Below are 17,892 nucleotides of genomic sequence, written 5' to 3'. Positions count from 1 at the left end.
GTGCGGGCGGGGCTGTGTTTTACTGAGCAAGGAGCTCTTGCGTCTCAGTGACGTGAATCATGAAACTGATTTCTAAAAAATGCCAGAGACATTTAATGGTTGCGTTTTGAATACCCTCCCATCTGGGGAGCTCTGTGCGTGTGTCCTGTGGCTCTGCCTGGTGGCCATCCAAGGGTTTTCAGATGTGTTCAGCAGCTCTGCTTTGTCTTGTGAACGCGAGTGTGGACGGAAACAAGCTGCTGGGGGCAGAACTGCCAGTGTTCCTGCGTATCTGGAGATGTGTTGTGTGGTTTTCTGCATTGCAGCCGATGCAAGTTATAAATTCTTGGTAAATTTTATGCCAATTAGTTGTAGAAGATCTCAGTTACTCATGTAAGTAGTAGGTTTCTTTGGGCTAATGTGTGAGTATTAAACTAGTAAAGGGGCTTCTGAGTCCTAAGCAAGGACTCTCAGCATTTGTTAAGAGGATTTGACACTTTGAAGAGTCACTTTGGCAGCTGGGCCTGCCCACACTTGGGAGGCTGAGGCAAGATGGATACCTGTGAGTTTGAGGCCGGCCTGGGTTACGTGTGGAGTTGAAGGCCAGCCTGACCCAAATAGTGAGGCTCTGTCTCAAAGAATAAAGAAGAAATGAAAGGGAAATAGCCACACTTTAGAAAAGGAGTGCTTTCTTGTAAATTTAAATTGTACCTGAAAGTTTTAAAATTATATAAAGGACACGGGGTGTGTGTGGAAGGGATGGGGGCGGCCTGCGTCTTGTTTGGCTCGAGTCCCTGCAGGGGAAGCAGTTGGACACAGCCTAGTGAGAGTCACTTTCCCCAACCTTCGCTCTCTCACTCTAACTGAAACTCCTCTCTCTCAGGAACAAGTCTTTGTTTTTGGCTGTTCTGGCACCTGAACAGATTCCACTGTTGTTTTGCTTGCATCTTGCAGCCCAGCCCCAGGGGACAGGGAAATGTAGGCAAATTCTTATCTGCCGGTCCTGGACTGATGGGCTGACTGGCGCGGTGCTGCTGACCTACATTAAACCAGGGAGGGAGATGTGTAGAGCAATTTTTCCTCTGTGCAGAGTATAAATCCCAGTGAGCTGACTGGGACGTTGGCTAGAGAGAGGGGGAGAATTTAAGGCCCACGTGGATGTTGTTGCTGCTGTGTGCCGCGTGCATTGCGGAATGCTTTGCGTGCAGTGCCTCATTAGGGTCGCAGACAGTGCCACCCACAGACGGGCAGCAAAACTGGGCCGGCGCAAGGGAACCCTGTAAATCCAGAGAGGGCCCGAGCCAGGACTGTAGCAAGCCCGCACCTCCCTGCCAATCCCTCACCTACAGTCGCCGGTTGTTGGGGAAGTGATTATTGAAAGCGGACAGAGGGGCTCTTGTTTGTTTGCTTTTTAGAGTTAAGGTCTCTGGATAGCCCAGGCTGGCCTCACTCACAGTGATTCTGCTGCCTCAGCCTCCCAAGGGCTGGGGTTGCAAGTGAGCGCCACCATACCTCGCTTAAAAGGGACTCCTAGATCCTGAATAAAATTAGTCAGAACCCTCTGGCAACTTTTAAAATAAGTGATTGTACTTATACGATACTATTAGAGTAACTTGAAAGTTTACGGTTAGAATACGATTTTAGACACCTTCTTTGTGTAATTGCTAAGTTTGGGGATCCAATGAAAGTGTTAAGAACATTATAATAGTCTGTTCAAAATCAGATACCCAGCCTAGGTACTGTTCAGTTTTTTCAAAATTTCCCATCTAGGTAAGCGAGGTAGGAGGAAGCAGGTACTTTGGATTTGTAATTCCCGCAGGCCACAGCTCCCTGCAGTGTGTGTCACCGAAGGGGAGAGGACCCAGGAGGAAGCCCGACCTGTGTGTGTGTGTGTGTGTGTGTGTGTGTGTGTGTGTGTATGGTGTGGTGTGCATGCGCGTGTGCACAGTTTTCCTCCTCTGCATTCCCATAGGACTTCCGAGACGCCGTGGGCCATGCTTCCAGGCAGCTGGGGAAGCCTGTCATTGAAGACCGGATCCTGAATCAGATTTTGTACTACCTGCCGCAGCTCTATGAGCTCAACCGCGATCTCCTGAGCGAACTGGAGGAAAGAATGTCCAACTGGTACAAAATGGGATGAGTTTCGGGATTTCCCAGAGTTTTCTGTTTCAGGTGAAGCCCTAAGGGCCCCACCTTGACAGTAGGTCAGTCGAGCTGTGGCGATATATTGAGCTCTCTTGGCACTTCTGTGGAGGTTGGGGTGTGTGTGTGTATGCGCACACGCACAAGGAATTGAACCCAAGGACTTCAGCATGCTAGGCAGGTGCTCTACCACTGGCCTACATACATTCCCAGCCCTAGATTACTCATTTTGGTTTTATTTTTTTATCTATCTATCTATTTATCTATGTATGTATGTATTTAGTATATATATATTTATGTATATATGTATGTATGTATGTATGTATTTAGAAACAGGGCCTCACAATGTATTTCAGGCTGGCCTTGAACTCACATTATAGCCCAGGCTGGCCTCAAACTTGCAGCAATCCTCCTGCCCCAGCCTCCTGAGAGCTGGGATTACCTTCATGCCCGGCCTGATGTTCAGTGTTTAGGCTCTCACTGTGTTGAAGAGTGGGCTGGAGGGGAAGGAATAGGAAGAAGCAGGGAGGCCAGGTCCTGAGGCAAGCAGAGCCCCGCCACAGCGCGTGGGGAGGGGGCTGGGAACGGGGCTGTAGCCGCGCCCTGCAGGAGAGAAGAGCAAAGGTGCACTCGTGGCTTAGCTTGCTGCACTAGCTGTTTTCTGGACACACGACCCACTCTCCTCTTACGTTTGTGCGTCTCTGCTCTCTCCTTAGGACCGAGGAACAAAGAATCGCTGATATCTTTGTAAAGAAGGGCCCCTACCTGAAAATGTATTCCACATACATCAAAGAATTTGATAAAAACATAGCTCTGCTGGATGAGCAATGCAAGAAAAACTCAGGTTTTGCTGCCGTTGTTAGAGAATTTGAGGTATTCACAGCCCTCTAATGTTGAACTTTCCTTCTTTTTTTAAGCATTAATATAATTGCCACTTACTGTAAACAAAACTTGCAGACAAAAATGTGTTACAGCATAATCCCTTCTGCTGGGTGAGGTGGCATAGGCCAGTCGTCCCAGCTCCTTTGGAGGCTGAGGCAGGAGAATTGCAAGCTTGAGGCCAGCCTGAACAACTTCGAGAGATCCTGTTTAAAATACAAATGTACAAAAAGGACTGAGGATGCAGTTTAGCACTCCTCGGGCTCTCAGGGTAGGGGTGGAGAAATTTGACCACATCGAGTGGTAAGAAGGCAAAATAGTGCGCTGTGCGTAATTCTCAGACTCTGTTGCTGCACAGTGGACTATTTCAACTTGGGAAAAATATTTTGATGGGACTTTTTGAAAATTGTGCTGAAATACACATACAGCTTTACATTTTAGCCTTTTTGTTTGTGTTTTGAGACAGGGTCTTGCTCTTTAGCCCAGGCTGGCCTTGAACTCATAGCAATCCCCCTGCCTCAGTCTGCCGAGTACTAGAATTATAGGCATGCACCCCCACACCCGATGATGTTTTAGCCAGTTTTAAGTGTACATTCACGAAATATTGAGTACATTGACACTGCTGTGCAAGTGCACCTCCAGATCACATTTCATCTTTGAACACTGAGGTCATGACTATTAAGTAGGAACCGTCTCCTCCTCCTCAGGGCCCCCAGCCACCTTCTGCTTCCCTGTCCACGTGAATTAGATTACCCAAGGGAGCATGTCTTGTTCTTGTCTTAACCTTACCTTCAGTTCATCTTCTTGTTAACCTGGAAGGGAGCTAGAATGAACGTTTTGCATTAGATAAGTAAATAACATACTTTGGGTAACAAAATTCAGAAAATGAATCATCTGTTTATTGCATGTGTCAGGGGCCGGGAATTTAGCTCAGTGGCACAGCACCTGCCTGGCAAGCATGAGGTTGTGAGTTCAATTCCTGGTACCAAAAAAAAGAAAAAAAAAATGTAGAAATATTGCATGTGTCAGCAAAGGGTTTGTGTTTTAACAGGAGAAAGCAATCTTGATTTGCTTAGAGGTAAAAGGATGTAATTTACTTTTTAGAAATTAGTTTGATCCAAGCATGGTAACAAACTCATGACAATTCTTCTGAATCCTCCTGCCTCAGCCTCTCAGTGCCGGGATTATAGGTGTGCACCACCAAGCACAGTTTTAGTTTTTTGGTTTGTTCATTTGTTTTTAGTTTTTTGTTTGTTTGTGGGGTTTTTTTTGGCTTTTCTTCTCCTCTGGTGTTTTTACATTATCAAGAAAAGCAGTGTGATATAGTTAAGGCAACTGATAATGGGCTGAGGATTTGGTTGATGTCCATCCAGTGAGTAGTGTTTCTATAGCAACTAAGTAAGATCCAGAAGGTAGGGAGAGTTAGCACTCTTGGTAATGGTGCTGGTATGAAATCATCTTCCTTCCTGCCTTCCTACCTTCCTTCTCTCCCTGCTCTTACTCTCCCTCCCCCTCTCCCTCCCCTTCTCTTCCCCCGCTTCCTTCCCTATCCCTTCTTTCTCTTGTGCTGCAGATCAGACCTGGCAAGTATTCTACCACTGATCTGTACCTGTAGCCTTGAAGATACATTCATAACATATTAGCCTGGACAACGTAGTGAGACCCTGTCTCAAAGTTTCTGAGGGCTTTTTGGTTTTTTATTTATTTATTTTTTATTTTTGAGGCAGTCTCTCAGTGTAGTTCAGGTTGGCCTTGAACTGACTCAACTGTGTAACTTAGGTTGGCCTCAAATTTGCAGCAGTCCTCCTGCCTCAGCTTCTTGAGTGCTGGGATTAGGCATGAGTAACCATACTTAGCATGATGAACGTTTTAAAAAGAGCAGGGGATGTACTTTAGTCAGTGGTAGTATGCTTGCCTAAGATGCAGAAGATCCTGGATTTAATCCCCGGTACTCCAAAAGGAAAGAAGGAAGCTGGGTGTGTCTTCAGGATGTGCTTCTATGCCTGTGGAGGGTGAGATCCTAGCACTGGGGAGGCTGAAGCAGGAGGATCGCCTGGAGTTTGAAGCCAGCCTGAACTACATATGAGGACCCTGTCTCTAGAAAGCAAAGCAGAATAAAAATTAAAAAGCCACCGTGTTTATGGCAGCGCCTTTTCCTTTCAGATGAGCCCTCGCTGTGCCAACCTGGCCCTCAAGCACTACCTGCTCAAGCTGGTCCAGAGGATCCCGCAGTACCGGCTGCTGCTGACAGGTGGGCCTCTCTGCGAGTCCCCTCCTCGGGGACCTGTGTCCAGAGGTGCAGGTCCCCACCTGCAGCCTGGTGGATGTTTGTGGCCTGGTGGCTTCCAGTGCTCTGATGGTCCCTGGACATCCTCGCCTGGGCGTTCGTGCCTGTCTTCCCTTTCGCCACCCCAGCCCCACGTGCCTGTCACTCCTCATTAACATTATTCATCCCAAGAAGGTATTTTCCCGAGAAAGTGGGAGCTGGGCGTGGTGCTGCACACCTGTCATCCCAGCACTGGAGGGTTCCTGAGAGTTAGAAGCCAGCCTCAACTGCATAGTGGGATACTGTCTTAAAAAAAAGCAAACGAAACAAAAAACCCAGTCACCTTCAGAGGGCCCCTCCTCGGCGCACAGCACACATCGTAGTCCCTCTGCTTGGGAGGAGCATAGCTTCAGTGCCCAAATTTGAGAACAGCCTTGGCAACACAGTGAGATCTGGTTTTAAAAAAGAGGCGGGGAAAAGAATCACCTGCTTAGAGGCCGCACTGCGTGTTAGCAGAGTAGGCGATGGCCTGGCTCCTCTCCTGCAAGGGTTGCTAAGGGTCAGTGAGCGCCGGCACAGAGCAGTGTTCATTAGTGGGGTGTTTCACTCACAGTGAGCTCTAAATCAAGGGTGAGCTGCTGTTAGTAACAGTGGTAGCTGTACCCTCATTTTGGTTTCTTGATCATTGTTTGTATCTTCCACAAGACTTCTGAGCCATCTGTCTAGTGTACCACTGTAGTAATTTAAAAAGCCTGTAATTCTAGGAGGCTGAGGCAAGAGGTTTGCAAGTTCTGGGCCAGCCTGGACAACTGAGTTAGACCTTGTCTCAAAAAACTGGGCGTGGTGGTGCACATCTGTAATCCCAGCATTCTGAAAGTTGAGGCAGGAGAGGATTGCCGTGAGTTCGAGACCAGCCTGGGCTACATAAGTGCGTTCAAGGCCAGCCTGAACTGCATATCCTAGGAGAGCTGGCTACCTGGTGTTGGCACCACGCATCGTCCAGCACTGCTACATGGCCCACAGCAGGGCCCACTGAGTGCCTTGTGGGCCCTGACCAGCACCCATATCAGCTGTGTGTGAGACATACCAGCAGGTGCACAGCAGCAGGCCCAGCTGTGTGACTTACGTGTGCAGCTTCCTGTAAGTGAAATTTGGGAAACTAACTAGGGTTAGGAAATGAGTTTTATTTTGGGGGGGTTCTTCGTGTGTGAGTGGGTTTTTTGGGGGGTGGGGGTTTGAAATGGTCCAGGCTGGCCTTAAACTCACTGTATAGCCCAACTCATGCTGATCCTCCTACCTCAGCCTCCCGAGTGCTGGGATTACAGGTATGTACCATACCACCCCACCCCTCCGTTCTCTCTTGGAATCTACTTCTGATCTTCCCCATTCTTGTGACCCTGAGCTTCAGTGCCATGTAGGTTAACAAACGTTTATGTAGTTCCTTGTAAACTCACTAATATTTATGTAATTAAAAATACTAGCCCCTTAATTTGATTATAAACTCCTTGAAGTCAGAGAGTGCATCTTGCACCTGTAAATTACTCTCCCACCCTGTCACCCCCACAAAAGGCTGGAGGAAGTTCAGATACCAGGAAGCTGTCCGGGGAAACCATTTTGGGTGGTTTTATTCCAAGGTAAAACATCTCGTTAGCCCAAAAGTCTTCACCAAAGGTACCATACAGAGACGTAGAATTTCTGAGAAGTGAGATACAGTACCCTAGAAATGGGAAACAAGTGCTGCCTTCCTGGGCTACACAGATAGCATTCACTGGGCAGTCATGGTCCTGTAACTCTTAACGACACCAGGGCTTGAATACTCAGGCTTTGTTTTCTATTTCTGTTTAAAATTCATTTTTCCAATCCTCAACATTATGATGTTCTGATTGCTCCCTGTTTTGTAGGATTATTTCTACTGCTACCAAAGCACCCCTGTCTGTGCTCTTAGAATCTTAGCGGGTAGGCTAGGGATATAGCTCAGCAGTACAAGCGCCTGCCTAGCAAGCACAAGGTCCTGAGTTCGATTCCTGGTACCAAAAAAAAAAAAAAAATTAAAAAAAGCATCTTAGTGGGTAGGTTGAAGTCTTAGGCCTTCATGTGTTTGAATATATTAAGTAAAGGGTCCTTCCTTTGGGTAAATGAGCTCAGTGGATTTAATCCTCCCAGCAGCCTTGTGAGCTAAGTACTTTTAGTTCCACTTCAGAGTTGGAAGTAATTCCAGCTGCATATAGTGCACTGCAGACAGTGCCCTCAGCCAGGCAGCTCCTTCCCTGGCTGAGTTGCGAGCATTGGGCAGAGCTGGGGAGGCCCCTGCCTGACTCCGAACGCTTAGCTTGTGCCACCTCGGCTTCTTGGGAGGGAAGATGGAGGTCTGCAGGGTGGGGACTGGTAAGTAGGATTGTTGCTTTTGGAATTCTTTTAGAGAATTCGAGGTGGAAATTCCCAGTGGCAGCAGATCTTGCTACTACTGAAACAACTACTGTTTTGCAACGTTTTTTTCTGGACAAATGTGGTTTTATCGGGTGTTCTTCTGAGGCTGTCTTCTTTCATTGTCCTGGAAACCTTGCAACTAAATTATTTTGTTTCTGTGGTGGTTTTTTGAGACTGTGTATGTAAGTTCAGGCTGGCCTTAAAATCACAGTGCTGCTTAGGGCTGGGCTTACAGGTGTGTACCACCATGCCCAGCTCAAAGTGGTGGGATTTTTTAGAAAGTTTCTTTCCCATTTCCAAAAGACTCAGTTCTACCCAGTTCTAGCTAAATTGGGGGGGTCGGGATGTGTAGTTTAGTGGTAAAGCATTTGCCTAGCATATTCTAGGTCCTGGGTTTCATTCTAGCACCATCAATAAATTATTTAATTAATTCATGGTAGTATTTTTTCCTTTTTTTTTGGTCTTTTTGAGACAGGGTCTTTTTATGCAGTTCAAGGTGGCACTGAACTCACTGTGTAGCCCAGGCTGGCCTCGAACGCAGAGTGATCCTCCTGCCTCAGCCTCCAGACTGCCAGGATTACAGACGTGCACCACCACACCTGGCCTCATGGTAGTACTTTTGGAGGGTCAAGTCACAATAAGACTTAGGAGGATGCATACCACTGCATATGTACTTAAGAAAAACTACAGCAAGTGATTCGCAAGCCTGAAAGCTTACAGCTTTTACTTTTGTAGTGGCTGCACAGGATTACCGCGCTTGTCTCCTCCCCTTACTGCATGCACTTTCTTCCTGTCCCCAGCCCAGGGTCGTGCATAGATCCCAGCGCACGGCAGCTGCAAGGCTTAGGGAATTGGAAAGCTGCTGCTCTTTAAGAGGCTGGGAATCCTCCTGTGATGCCCCCTGAGTGCGTGATGTGTGTTAGATCCATAAATAACATTTAAGAGCGGCAGCATTCTTCCGGTCTCCAAGCACAGAAACTCGAGAAGGACTGAAGTCCTTCTCCTTCCTCATCTCCTCCTGGTGGGGTCTTCCTCCCTGGTTGCCTGGGGCCTCTGTTCCCGTCCTGCCTCCCTGTCTCAGGCCCCAGCCCAGCCAGCTCGCAGCAGTGCCCTTTGTCGCTGGTCTGTCCTTTCCTGGAGCCCCTGCATCCTGGTATGTGCCTCGGCCTCTCAGAGTGTAGGGTTACAGGGGTGTGCCACCATACCTCAGCACGTCTCTCTCATGGATCTTTCACCCAACAAATATTCCATATGCTGTTTGTTGCTGTTGTTGTTGGTACCAGGAATCGAACTCAGGACCTTGCGCTTGCCAGGCAGGCGCTTGTGCCGCTGAGCTATATCCCTGGCCCCTCAACAAATATTAATTTGAGCCACTGTGGCCTGTGGCAGGCAGGTGACACAGCGTGCCCCTCCCCACGGGTCTTCCTGTCCTCCTCCTGAGCTCCTGTTTTGTGACTGAGCCTTGCGCTTGCTTGGCTTTTCCCCGAGTCTGTCTTGTGTCTCCTCAAGTACGCTGTAAACCCATTCAAGGCAGAGGCAGACGTAACCAAGCAGTGGCCACGTGATACCATTTAGACGGTGACTGTCGGGCGACTTACTGTTTTTATAAAAGTTCACCATTTTCTTTGAAGAGATCTTTTATATATATAAAAACGTAATTTATAAAGTAAAACCCCCTTCTGCCTTCCAGAAATGACTGTTGTAGATCCTTTAGATGTTTTTGTCTCTCTCAGTGTTATATACTGTGTAGTTTTTTCTCGGTATGAAACTTGGCCTTCGTGAGAAGCTATTACACTGGTATTGAAGCAAGTTCAGTTGGTTAGGATCATAATAGAGGAACTATATTAAAAATATAATTTAAAAATTCCTCTGATGAGCCTTTTCCACGTGTAGGTTTAGAGAGGAAACACCAGTTCTTTGAACTTTGAATCGGCGTGGATCAGGTAGTTTCTTTGATCTAAAGTTGAAAATATTTATGCTGTATTAAGGGTTGCTTTAACAATTTCTTATGTTACTCCCTCCTGTAGACTTTGCCTTCCATCCGAGGTGGTATCAACTCCCTGTAGGTTTTAGAAATCCAAGATTTTCCTTGTAGATAGAAAGTAGGATGTTAAAACATCTGTTACAGCATTCTGAAGCTATAAATTGGACCCAGAGCAAGTTTTTAAAGTTCTGTGGCACTGTAGTGTGTGTGCTTCTTGAGGACCGCATTAAGTGAGAAGAATCTGGTGGCAGGTCTAATAACGACCACGGTTTTGCAGTAGTGGTGACAGGACGTATTTTGAGGCGTCCGCCATAAGGAAGCAGTGTTAGCAAACACGCGAGCCCGTGGGGAGCGTTCTGCGGGTGCTGACGGTGTTCTTGTGTCTGCCGCCGGCTCGCGCATGCGCCGAGCCCCGGGAATGCTGTTTGCCTGCAGGCTCGCGCGAGCGGTATGGGCGGTCGACATTGCTTTGTCCCAGTGCCTGTCGCAACCAAGCTGGCTTCTCTGTGCTGATCGGTGCGCGGCTTCGACCCAGGTCCTTGCGAGCCGCCGCAGGCCTCGGTCGCCAGGACTTGTCTTGGCAGAGTTATTGCAAGCAGGATTTGTGGCAGTGATTCCCTCATGGGAGAGATCAGGGCTCACATCAGGTTGTGGCCGTGGAGGGCACGCCGCTATCCGGCTGCACTGGGACCCTGTGCTCCTGTTTGCTTGGCTGGGCCCGTGGCTGTTGGATAGCCAGACACGCCTGCCCACCCCCCACCCCCCCACCCCCACACCCCCCCGCCGCGGCCTCCTCCCCCTGCTGCCCGCGAGCTCTACATCCAGTCAGATCATGCATAGAGTCAGGGTGGTGGGGACAAATAGGGAGAAATTTTTTTTGAAACAGGGTCTCCCTGTGTAGTCCAGACTGGCCTTGAACTCACTATGTAGCCCCGGCTGGCCTCAAACTGGCAGTGATGCTCCTGCCTCAGCCTTCTGAGTGCAGAGGGCACAGGTGTGCGACACCACACCTGGCCTAGGAAAGTATTAATACTTGCTAACTGTTGTAAATAAGACATTGGGAACAAGTTATCAACTGTACTGTTAAGAAAATACAACACATAAAACTGTCAGTCATTTCTTGAGACTGATATTTTTATATACTTAAAATTAGTTGGCATGTCCCATTAGGAGAAGTTTCTGTGGTCTATATATCAGATATTTTTTAAAAATTAAGGGTTTACTCCCATTGATCCTAAGGAAATGATAAGAAATAGGAAAATCAAGATACTGATTTGTCCTGGGGTGGTGGCACATGTCTGTGATCCCAGCACTCAGGAGGCTGATGCAGGAGGAGTGGCAAGAGTTTGAGGCCAGCCTAGGATACATAGTGAATTCAAGGCCAGCCTGAACTGCATACCGGAGACCGTGTCCACCCTACCAGAAAAAAGTTACAGTGATGACACAGTTGGTCTCTCAAGCCTGTTAACTTTCACCAGTGAAAGAAGGAGTTTTTTATAATTACACTGGACAACAGATGTAGGCAAGATCATTGTGGGGTAAAGTGCACCACAAAACGTACATGTTAAAATTAAGTCAAATCCAGCGTTTATAAAAACAGAAGTAAACGTCTTAAAATTTTGCTGAGTGTATTAGAGAGGTGTTGTTCATGATTTATGTTTCCTCTATTACTTACCTGCCCAAATTTCTCAGGCTGCAGTTTGAATTCTGGTTGTTCAGCCTGGCCCAGCTTCCCTCTTTCCTGGATGAAGATACTGATAGCAAAATGCTTCAGGCTGGGGTGTAGCTGAGGCCATAGTGCTACCTGGGTTTCATCCCAGCACTGCAACAATAAATAAATAAAAATGAAAATCCAGGTGCCATGGTGCACACTTGTAATCCTAGCACTTGAGAGGCTGAGGCAGGAGAGGCAAAAGCTCGAGCCCAGACTGGGCAGTTGCACAACTGAGCAAGATCCTGTCTGGAGAAAAACAAGAGGGTGGGGATGCAGCTCAGAGTGAAGGCCGTGGGTTCAGTCCCCAGTAGCACTAAATAAGTAAACAAGCAAATAAAAAAGTGGATTTTTAAAAAATGCTCTAGAGTCCTTGAGCCAGCCAGGGAGGTGCACACCTGCAATCCCAGCATCCTGAGGCTGAGGACGAGGATCACAAGCTCAAGGCCATGCTGGGCTACTTAGACCCTGTGTCCAAAGAGAACTAAAAGGAGAGAGGAAAAATGTCACAGAACGTGACCAGTGTGCTGTCCTGTGCAGGGGCTGGGCCAGAGCAACAGTTTCTGCCTTGGGCTCTTTCTGATGCTGCCTGGAAGAGGTCAGGCTTGTAACCGGATATGTCAGTCTTTGTTTTAGTATTTAAATGATCTGAACTTTTTTTCACAAGCCAGGGTGCTTTTCAGTTTTTCCTTGCAAAATCTAAACCTTAGTAAAACAGGCTTTTTGCTTTAGTTATTTTTCTTGGCATCCCATGATGCTGTATGTCTTGCTGGACTTACCACATACTTAGAGGAGAGAGAGAAGAAACCTGAATAATGCAAAGCAAGACTTGTCCTTAGGCCGGGCGTAACAGTGCACACCTGTAATGCCAGTGCTTGGGAGGCTGAGACAGGAGGATCCTTGCGAGTTCGAGGCCAGCCTGAACTGCGCAGTGAGACCCTGTCTCAAAAAAGACGAATCAATCAATCAGTCAATCAATAAAAAGACTTGTCCTCAGGTTCAAAATACTTGCCAGGCATGGTGATGCACACCTGTAATCCTAGCACCTGGGAAGCTGAGGCAGGATTGCTGTGAATTTAAGAGCAGCTTGGGCTACATGGTGAAAGCCTCTCTCTTTCAAAAAAGAAAAAAAATGAGAGCTCTTGTAAACACTCATTTCCGGTCCTGCCACCTGTCTTTTTCAGCGCATAGTCTAGGAATCCGACTGGGTATTAAATGCAGAAAGCCCGATTCCTGCCGCTGACTAATGTGCAGCGAAGGTGGGCTGTAACGCCCCTGCGTGCCGTCGTTTAAGTTGCTGACAGGTTGGTGAGGTAAAGAGAAATGGCAGGGCTGGCTGGAGCCCTCGTGTGGAAAGCACCGAGCCAGCCAGGTGCCCGCCAGGGCCACCCACAGTGGGGAGACCACGTCTCAACCCGCCCCTCCCCAGACGAAACTAAACCCTCGAGATCTCTGAAGGGGGCTAGTGTTTGCTGGGCCCCCAGCTGTTCATGTTGGGCCTTAGAGAAGGGTAGAAAGGTCATTTGCATAACCTGGAGGTTACACCTGGCATGTTTCCTTTAATTTTGTGCTGCTATTTTGGGTGATGGTGACCAGGAATTAAATAACTGTTATGAATCAGTGCTGCCACCTGGTGCCCAGAGAGTACATCTGATGGTACCTACACACTTGCGCCAATCTTCATTTTTTCTTTTATTAAAACAAAAATTTGAGCTGGGTTTGGTGGTGTACATCTGTAATCCTAGCACTTGGGAGGCTGAGGCAGACGGATTTTGGGGGGGACTTTTTAATTTTTTTTGGTACCAGGAATCGAACTCCAGACCTTGTATTTGCCAGGCAGGCGCTTGCGCCGCTGAACTGTATCCCTGGCCCGAGGGGTGGGGATGTCTTTTTGAGACAGGGTCTAGCTATGCAGTCCAGGCTAGCCTCAAGCTCACTGCTGGTCTCAAACTCAAAGAGATCCTGAGGCAGGAGGAAAGCTGCAAGTTGAAGGCCAGTCTGCAATACATAGCAAGACCCTGACTAAAAACAACAACAGCAAAAAGACACCTAACAACAAAACTCTCGCAGCATGAAGTCATTTTGACCAGTGAGGTTTTGGACTGTGCTTGATTTGTTTTGGCTGAAGCAGGAGGCCATACGATACTGCAGGTGTGATGCAGCCAACTGAAATGACTACCCCCTGCTGTCACCTCCTGCAGGAAGTGAGGGCCTCCATGGAGGGTGATAAATATCCCCCGGGACCAAGCCAGGCAGGTGTCTGCTCTCCTTCCCTGGTGTCCCTGCATGCCCTGCCTTTGCACCCCGCCTTCTGACTCAGGGCGCTTCCTGACTGCTCGAGGGGATCGTGGGCCTGTCATCTTTGGAAAAGAAAAAGCTGTGAAAAGGGGAAACTGCTATAAAAATATACTGAGAGGATGGATGCATGGATAAGTAGCAAAATTGATTTTTTTCCTGGCTTTTTGAGATAGGCTCTCACTAAATAGTTTAGACTGGTGTTGTACTCACTGTGTAGTCCCGGTTAGCCTCAAACCCGCAGTAATCTTCCTGCCTCAGCCTCCCGGGTGCTGGGATTACACGTGTGCACCACCACACACACCCAAAGCAAAACTGAATTTTGGAGACCATGAAGATTTTTTAAAATTAGCAAATAGGAGCAGCGTGACTTGTAATAGCTAAGTCTTGTTAGTGGGGATAAAGAAAATGTGATGTTTACATAGAATGGAGTACCACTTAGCCATGAAGAGGGATAAACTTGCATCATTTGTAGGAAAATGGAAGCACCTTGACTATAATGTTAAGTAAAGTAGATCAGATGCACAAGCCTTAATAGTGCGTGGTTTCTTTCCTATGAAAAGCCCGTGGTATAAATAAAGACCAAAACAAAAGATAGGTGGCTAGTGGGAAACACGGAGATAGACCTTTTGCAAATGGTAAGGGGGATGCAGAGAGGAGGGGAAGTAACCAGGCATGGTGGTGCACTCTTGTAATCCCCAGCACTCTGAGGCTGAGGCAGAAGTACTGCCTGGAGCTTGAGACCAGCCTGGGCTACATAGTGAGACCCTGTCTCAAAAAACGAAAACAACCAAAAAAGAAGAAAAAGAAAATAAAATGGGCAGTGGGGCAGACATAACTGCATCGCATCCTTGGCTAATGGTGTGCTGTTGCATCGTCTGAGTTGTGGGTTCCTGCGGCAGTTTACATCTTTAAACTCTCCTTAGGAGGCCAGCTTGGGAGGGCAGCAGCTGCACCTGAGCACAAGTCAGGGAGCAGAAACCAAGCAGAAGCTTTGGGGCTGGGCTCAGATGCTGAGCTTGGGATTTGTGCACGCGGACGTGGCCCAGGAGCAGCCTGGGGCGGAGCCCTGCCAGCTGGCCCTGTGGAGGAGCAGGAGCCGAGGCAAACAGAGCCTTAAGTAAACCTACGTTCCTGCCACACCCCAGCGGCCGAGATGCTTGAGGAGGGTCACTGCAGTTCCTGAGGTGCCGCAGGCGCTGAGAACATCTAAGAAGGAGAACTGCACCTCGGCCCTGTTGCTGCTCTTAGCCGTGGAATTGTTAAATACTGGGTTATGTGGGTTTTTATGTTTTTGTTTGCTACTTTTTTGTTTTTTGAGACAGGGTCTTGCTATGAGTTTCAGGCTGCTTCCAAACTCTCTGTGTATCCCAGGCTGATGAGAACTTAGTGATCCTCCTGCCTCAGCCTCCCATATGCTAGGATAGTAGGCATGCACCAGCACGCCCGGCTTTTCTTGTCTTTTTTCTGTGGTGCAGAGGATTGAACCCAGGGCAACATGCACGTCCGACTTTTTTGCATTATCTTTTTGTTTGCCTGTTTTCATGGCCTTGTTAAATATTGGGATTCACTAAATATACCTTGCATATGGAGTACATTCTGAGTGGAATAAGTTTACATTTTGGCCTGTGGGTGAGGCTAGGTGTGATGTACGATCAAAGTGTTCTGTTAATTCCCGTGGTTTTCACCCCTGCTCCACCTGGTGTGTGCTCTGCCCGTGCGTGTGTCACGCAACACTCTGTGGCTGCTGAGGAGCCTGTGCCACAGCGGCGGAAGCAGAGCGTGGCCGTGGCTTCAGGGTGCTGGGAGCCTGACTGTCCAGACTGGAGGCCTCGGGATTTCTGCCTCAGAAACAGGAAGTCCCAGCAGCTGGCCATGTGTCCCTGCTCATTACGTGTGTCCCCCGGCACTGACACCCAGGTTTCCCTTTGTGCCCTTTGCTGTTGGTAGTGCTTTTGAGGCAGATCTTTTTTTTGTTTGTTTGTTTTTCTCCGGTACCGGGAACCGAACTCACGGCTGGCCTCAAACTGCTGGTGATCCTCCTGCCTCAGCCTCCCGAGTGCTCGCATCCCAGGCATGCACCACTGCACCCAGCTTCTCTTTGTGCCTGTCAGCGCTGCTTCATAAATCTATAGGATGAAATTGTGCTCCTTCCCAGTACTGTCAAGGCTGAGTGTGCAAAAGGTGCATCCCAGGATGGGTGCTTCCTTCCTTTTTCTGACTCCTGCTGGCAGAATTGCTTCCAGCCTTCACTGCCTATTACCTCAGCTAAGACAGAATCCTGGCTTTAAACAGATGGGGGTGGGGTGGGGGCGGGCTTTAGCTTAGTGGTAAAGTGAATGCTTAGCATGTGTGAAGCCAGGAGGTTCAGAGGATCGAATCTAGGACCTTCTTTCTGAGCAACATCCCCAGCCCTTTTTAAATGGTTTGATTTTGAGACAGGGTCTTGCTGATTGGCCCAGGCTGGGTTTAAAGTTGTAGATCTTCCTGCCTCAGCCTCCTAGAGTGCTGGGATTACTGGCAGGTACCACCATGCCCATAAGTAACTTTGAGTCTAATAAAGAAGATGATAGAAGCATACAGCAACTGCCATGTCAAGTGTCATGCAAAGGGAGAAAACAGCTCTTTCAAACTGGCAGTAGTGGTACACACCTGTAATCCCAGCATGTGGGAGGCTGGGGCAGAGGATGGCTCCGAGTTTGAGGCCAATCTGAACTATATAGCGAGACCCTTGTCTCAAAAACCAAAAATGGGTGGGGAGGGACAAAACTAGTTCTCTCAAATGGAAAGTTTTGTTAGGAGGAATTTGGGAAATTCTCAGCCTTGAGTTGAGGGCTGTGGGTGTGGCCTAGTGGTACACCAAGTGCTTATCATGCCAGGTGCCCTGGGTTCGAATCCGCACATGCTCACGTACACGTGCACGCACAGGCAGTACAAGTTAAACTTTTCTACACAGGGACAGAGAAGGAACACTGGACACCCAGCTCAGGGCCAGGAGCTCATAGTGACTGGAGGGAAGGGCGCGGACCTGTCAGGCAGTGGCAACTCCAGAAAGTTGTAGGGGCTGTGGCAGGGGCTGGGAACTGAACAGGAAGGAGTTAGTATTGTTTGCTTTGAACCTCTGTGACATTCCTTGGTGTTAAAGTTTTTTTTTTAGGGTCTCTTGATACAGTTCAGGCTGGCCTTGAACTCACTATAGAGCCGAGGCTGGCCTCGAACTCAAGGCAGTCCTCCTGCCTCAGCCTTCCAAGTGCTGGGTTTACAAAAGTGTACTACCAGCAAAAGATTTGTTAAATATAAATTTTTGCCTCAGTGTTTCTCATTATAAGAAGCACTGTATACCACTTTGTTTTGAGACAGTGTCTTACTTTTCTCTCCTTGCTGAGACAAAGTACCCAACACCCAAAATGCAGGAAGGAAAGGTTTATTTAGCTTACAGTTTGTAGAGGTTTCAGTCCATACTTGGTTTGCTCCCAGGCAGAAGATAGCAAAGCAACAAGAGCAAAGGGGGAATGGCAGCCGAACAGAACAGCAAAGCAGCCAGGGCAAAAGGGAGGAATGGCTGCAAGCAGCCTCTTTCCCTCCCTTACATTGTAAACAGGCTACCCCCACCTGAGGGGCGTGTAGCTCTCACATAATTTCCATGCCCTCCTCTTCCACAGGCTCAGGATGTATACAAAGTAAGCACCCTGGCTTCCTGCTGAGTCACTTAGCCAAACCTCTAGACTCCCCAAGTTGACACAATGTATCAATCATAACACTCCTCCCCTTGTCAACTTGGCAACCAGACACATTTCTTTAAACCAGTTTCCAGATACAAAGACATTATATTACATTAGAACCATAACATTTCACCCCCTAAAGACTCATGCACATCCTTTTATGCAAAAGGCATTTAGTCCATCTGCAAGAGTTGCCAAAGTCCTAACAGTTGCAGCATTGCTTAAGAGTCCAAGTCCCAACCCTCCTCCAAGATGTAAGGCAAACTCTTAGCTGTGAGCTCCTGTACAAATGAACAGTTAAACACTTTCAACATTCAATGGCACAAAATAAGCAGTACCATTCCAAAAGGTACACACAGCGGGATACAGAGCACTGGGGCCAAAGCAAGTCCAAAATCCAGCAGGGCTAACATTATGCCCTGTAGTTCCATGACCAGCATCTGAAGCAATCTGTGGCACATTGTGAGCTCCAAAGGGCTTGCATGAG

The 17,892-nt window shown here is 48.0% G+C and overlaps 1 protein-coding gene across 3 annotated transcripts in view; it reads left to right on the top strand.

Annotated features, from left to right (window-relative positions):
• Window positions 1-17,892, top strand: part of Fgd6 (FYVE, RhoGEF and PH domain containing 6) — a 101,287-nt gene that overhangs the window by 63,378 nt on the left and 20,017 nt on the right. For all 3 annotated transcript variants that reach the window (XR_001235695.1, XM_005374483.2, XM_013518446.1), the window contains exons 6-8: window positions 1,952-2,103; window positions 2,838-2,994; window positions 5,164-5,251. Coding sequence is in view for 2 of the 3 variants with exons in the window: in XM_005374483.2 (XP_005374540.1) it covers window positions 1,952-2,103; window positions 2,838-2,994; window positions 5,164-5,251 (397 nt within the window). In the remaining variant the exon portion in view is untranslated. The remainder of the gene's footprint in view (window positions 1-1,951; window positions 2,104-2,837; window positions 2,995-5,163; window positions 5,252-17,892) is intronic.

The sequence above is a fragment of the Chinchilla lanigera genome, unplaced genomic scaffold (genome assembly GCF_000276665.1).
Source record: "Chinchilla lanigera isolate Chin_1 unplaced genomic scaffold, ChiLan1.0 scaffold00004, whole genome shotgun sequence".
Taxonomy (NCBI): Eukaryota; Metazoa; Chordata; class Mammalia; order Rodentia; family Chinchillidae; genus Chinchilla; species Chinchilla lanigera.
This window is presented reverse-complemented; position numbering and strand designations above follow the sequence as displayed.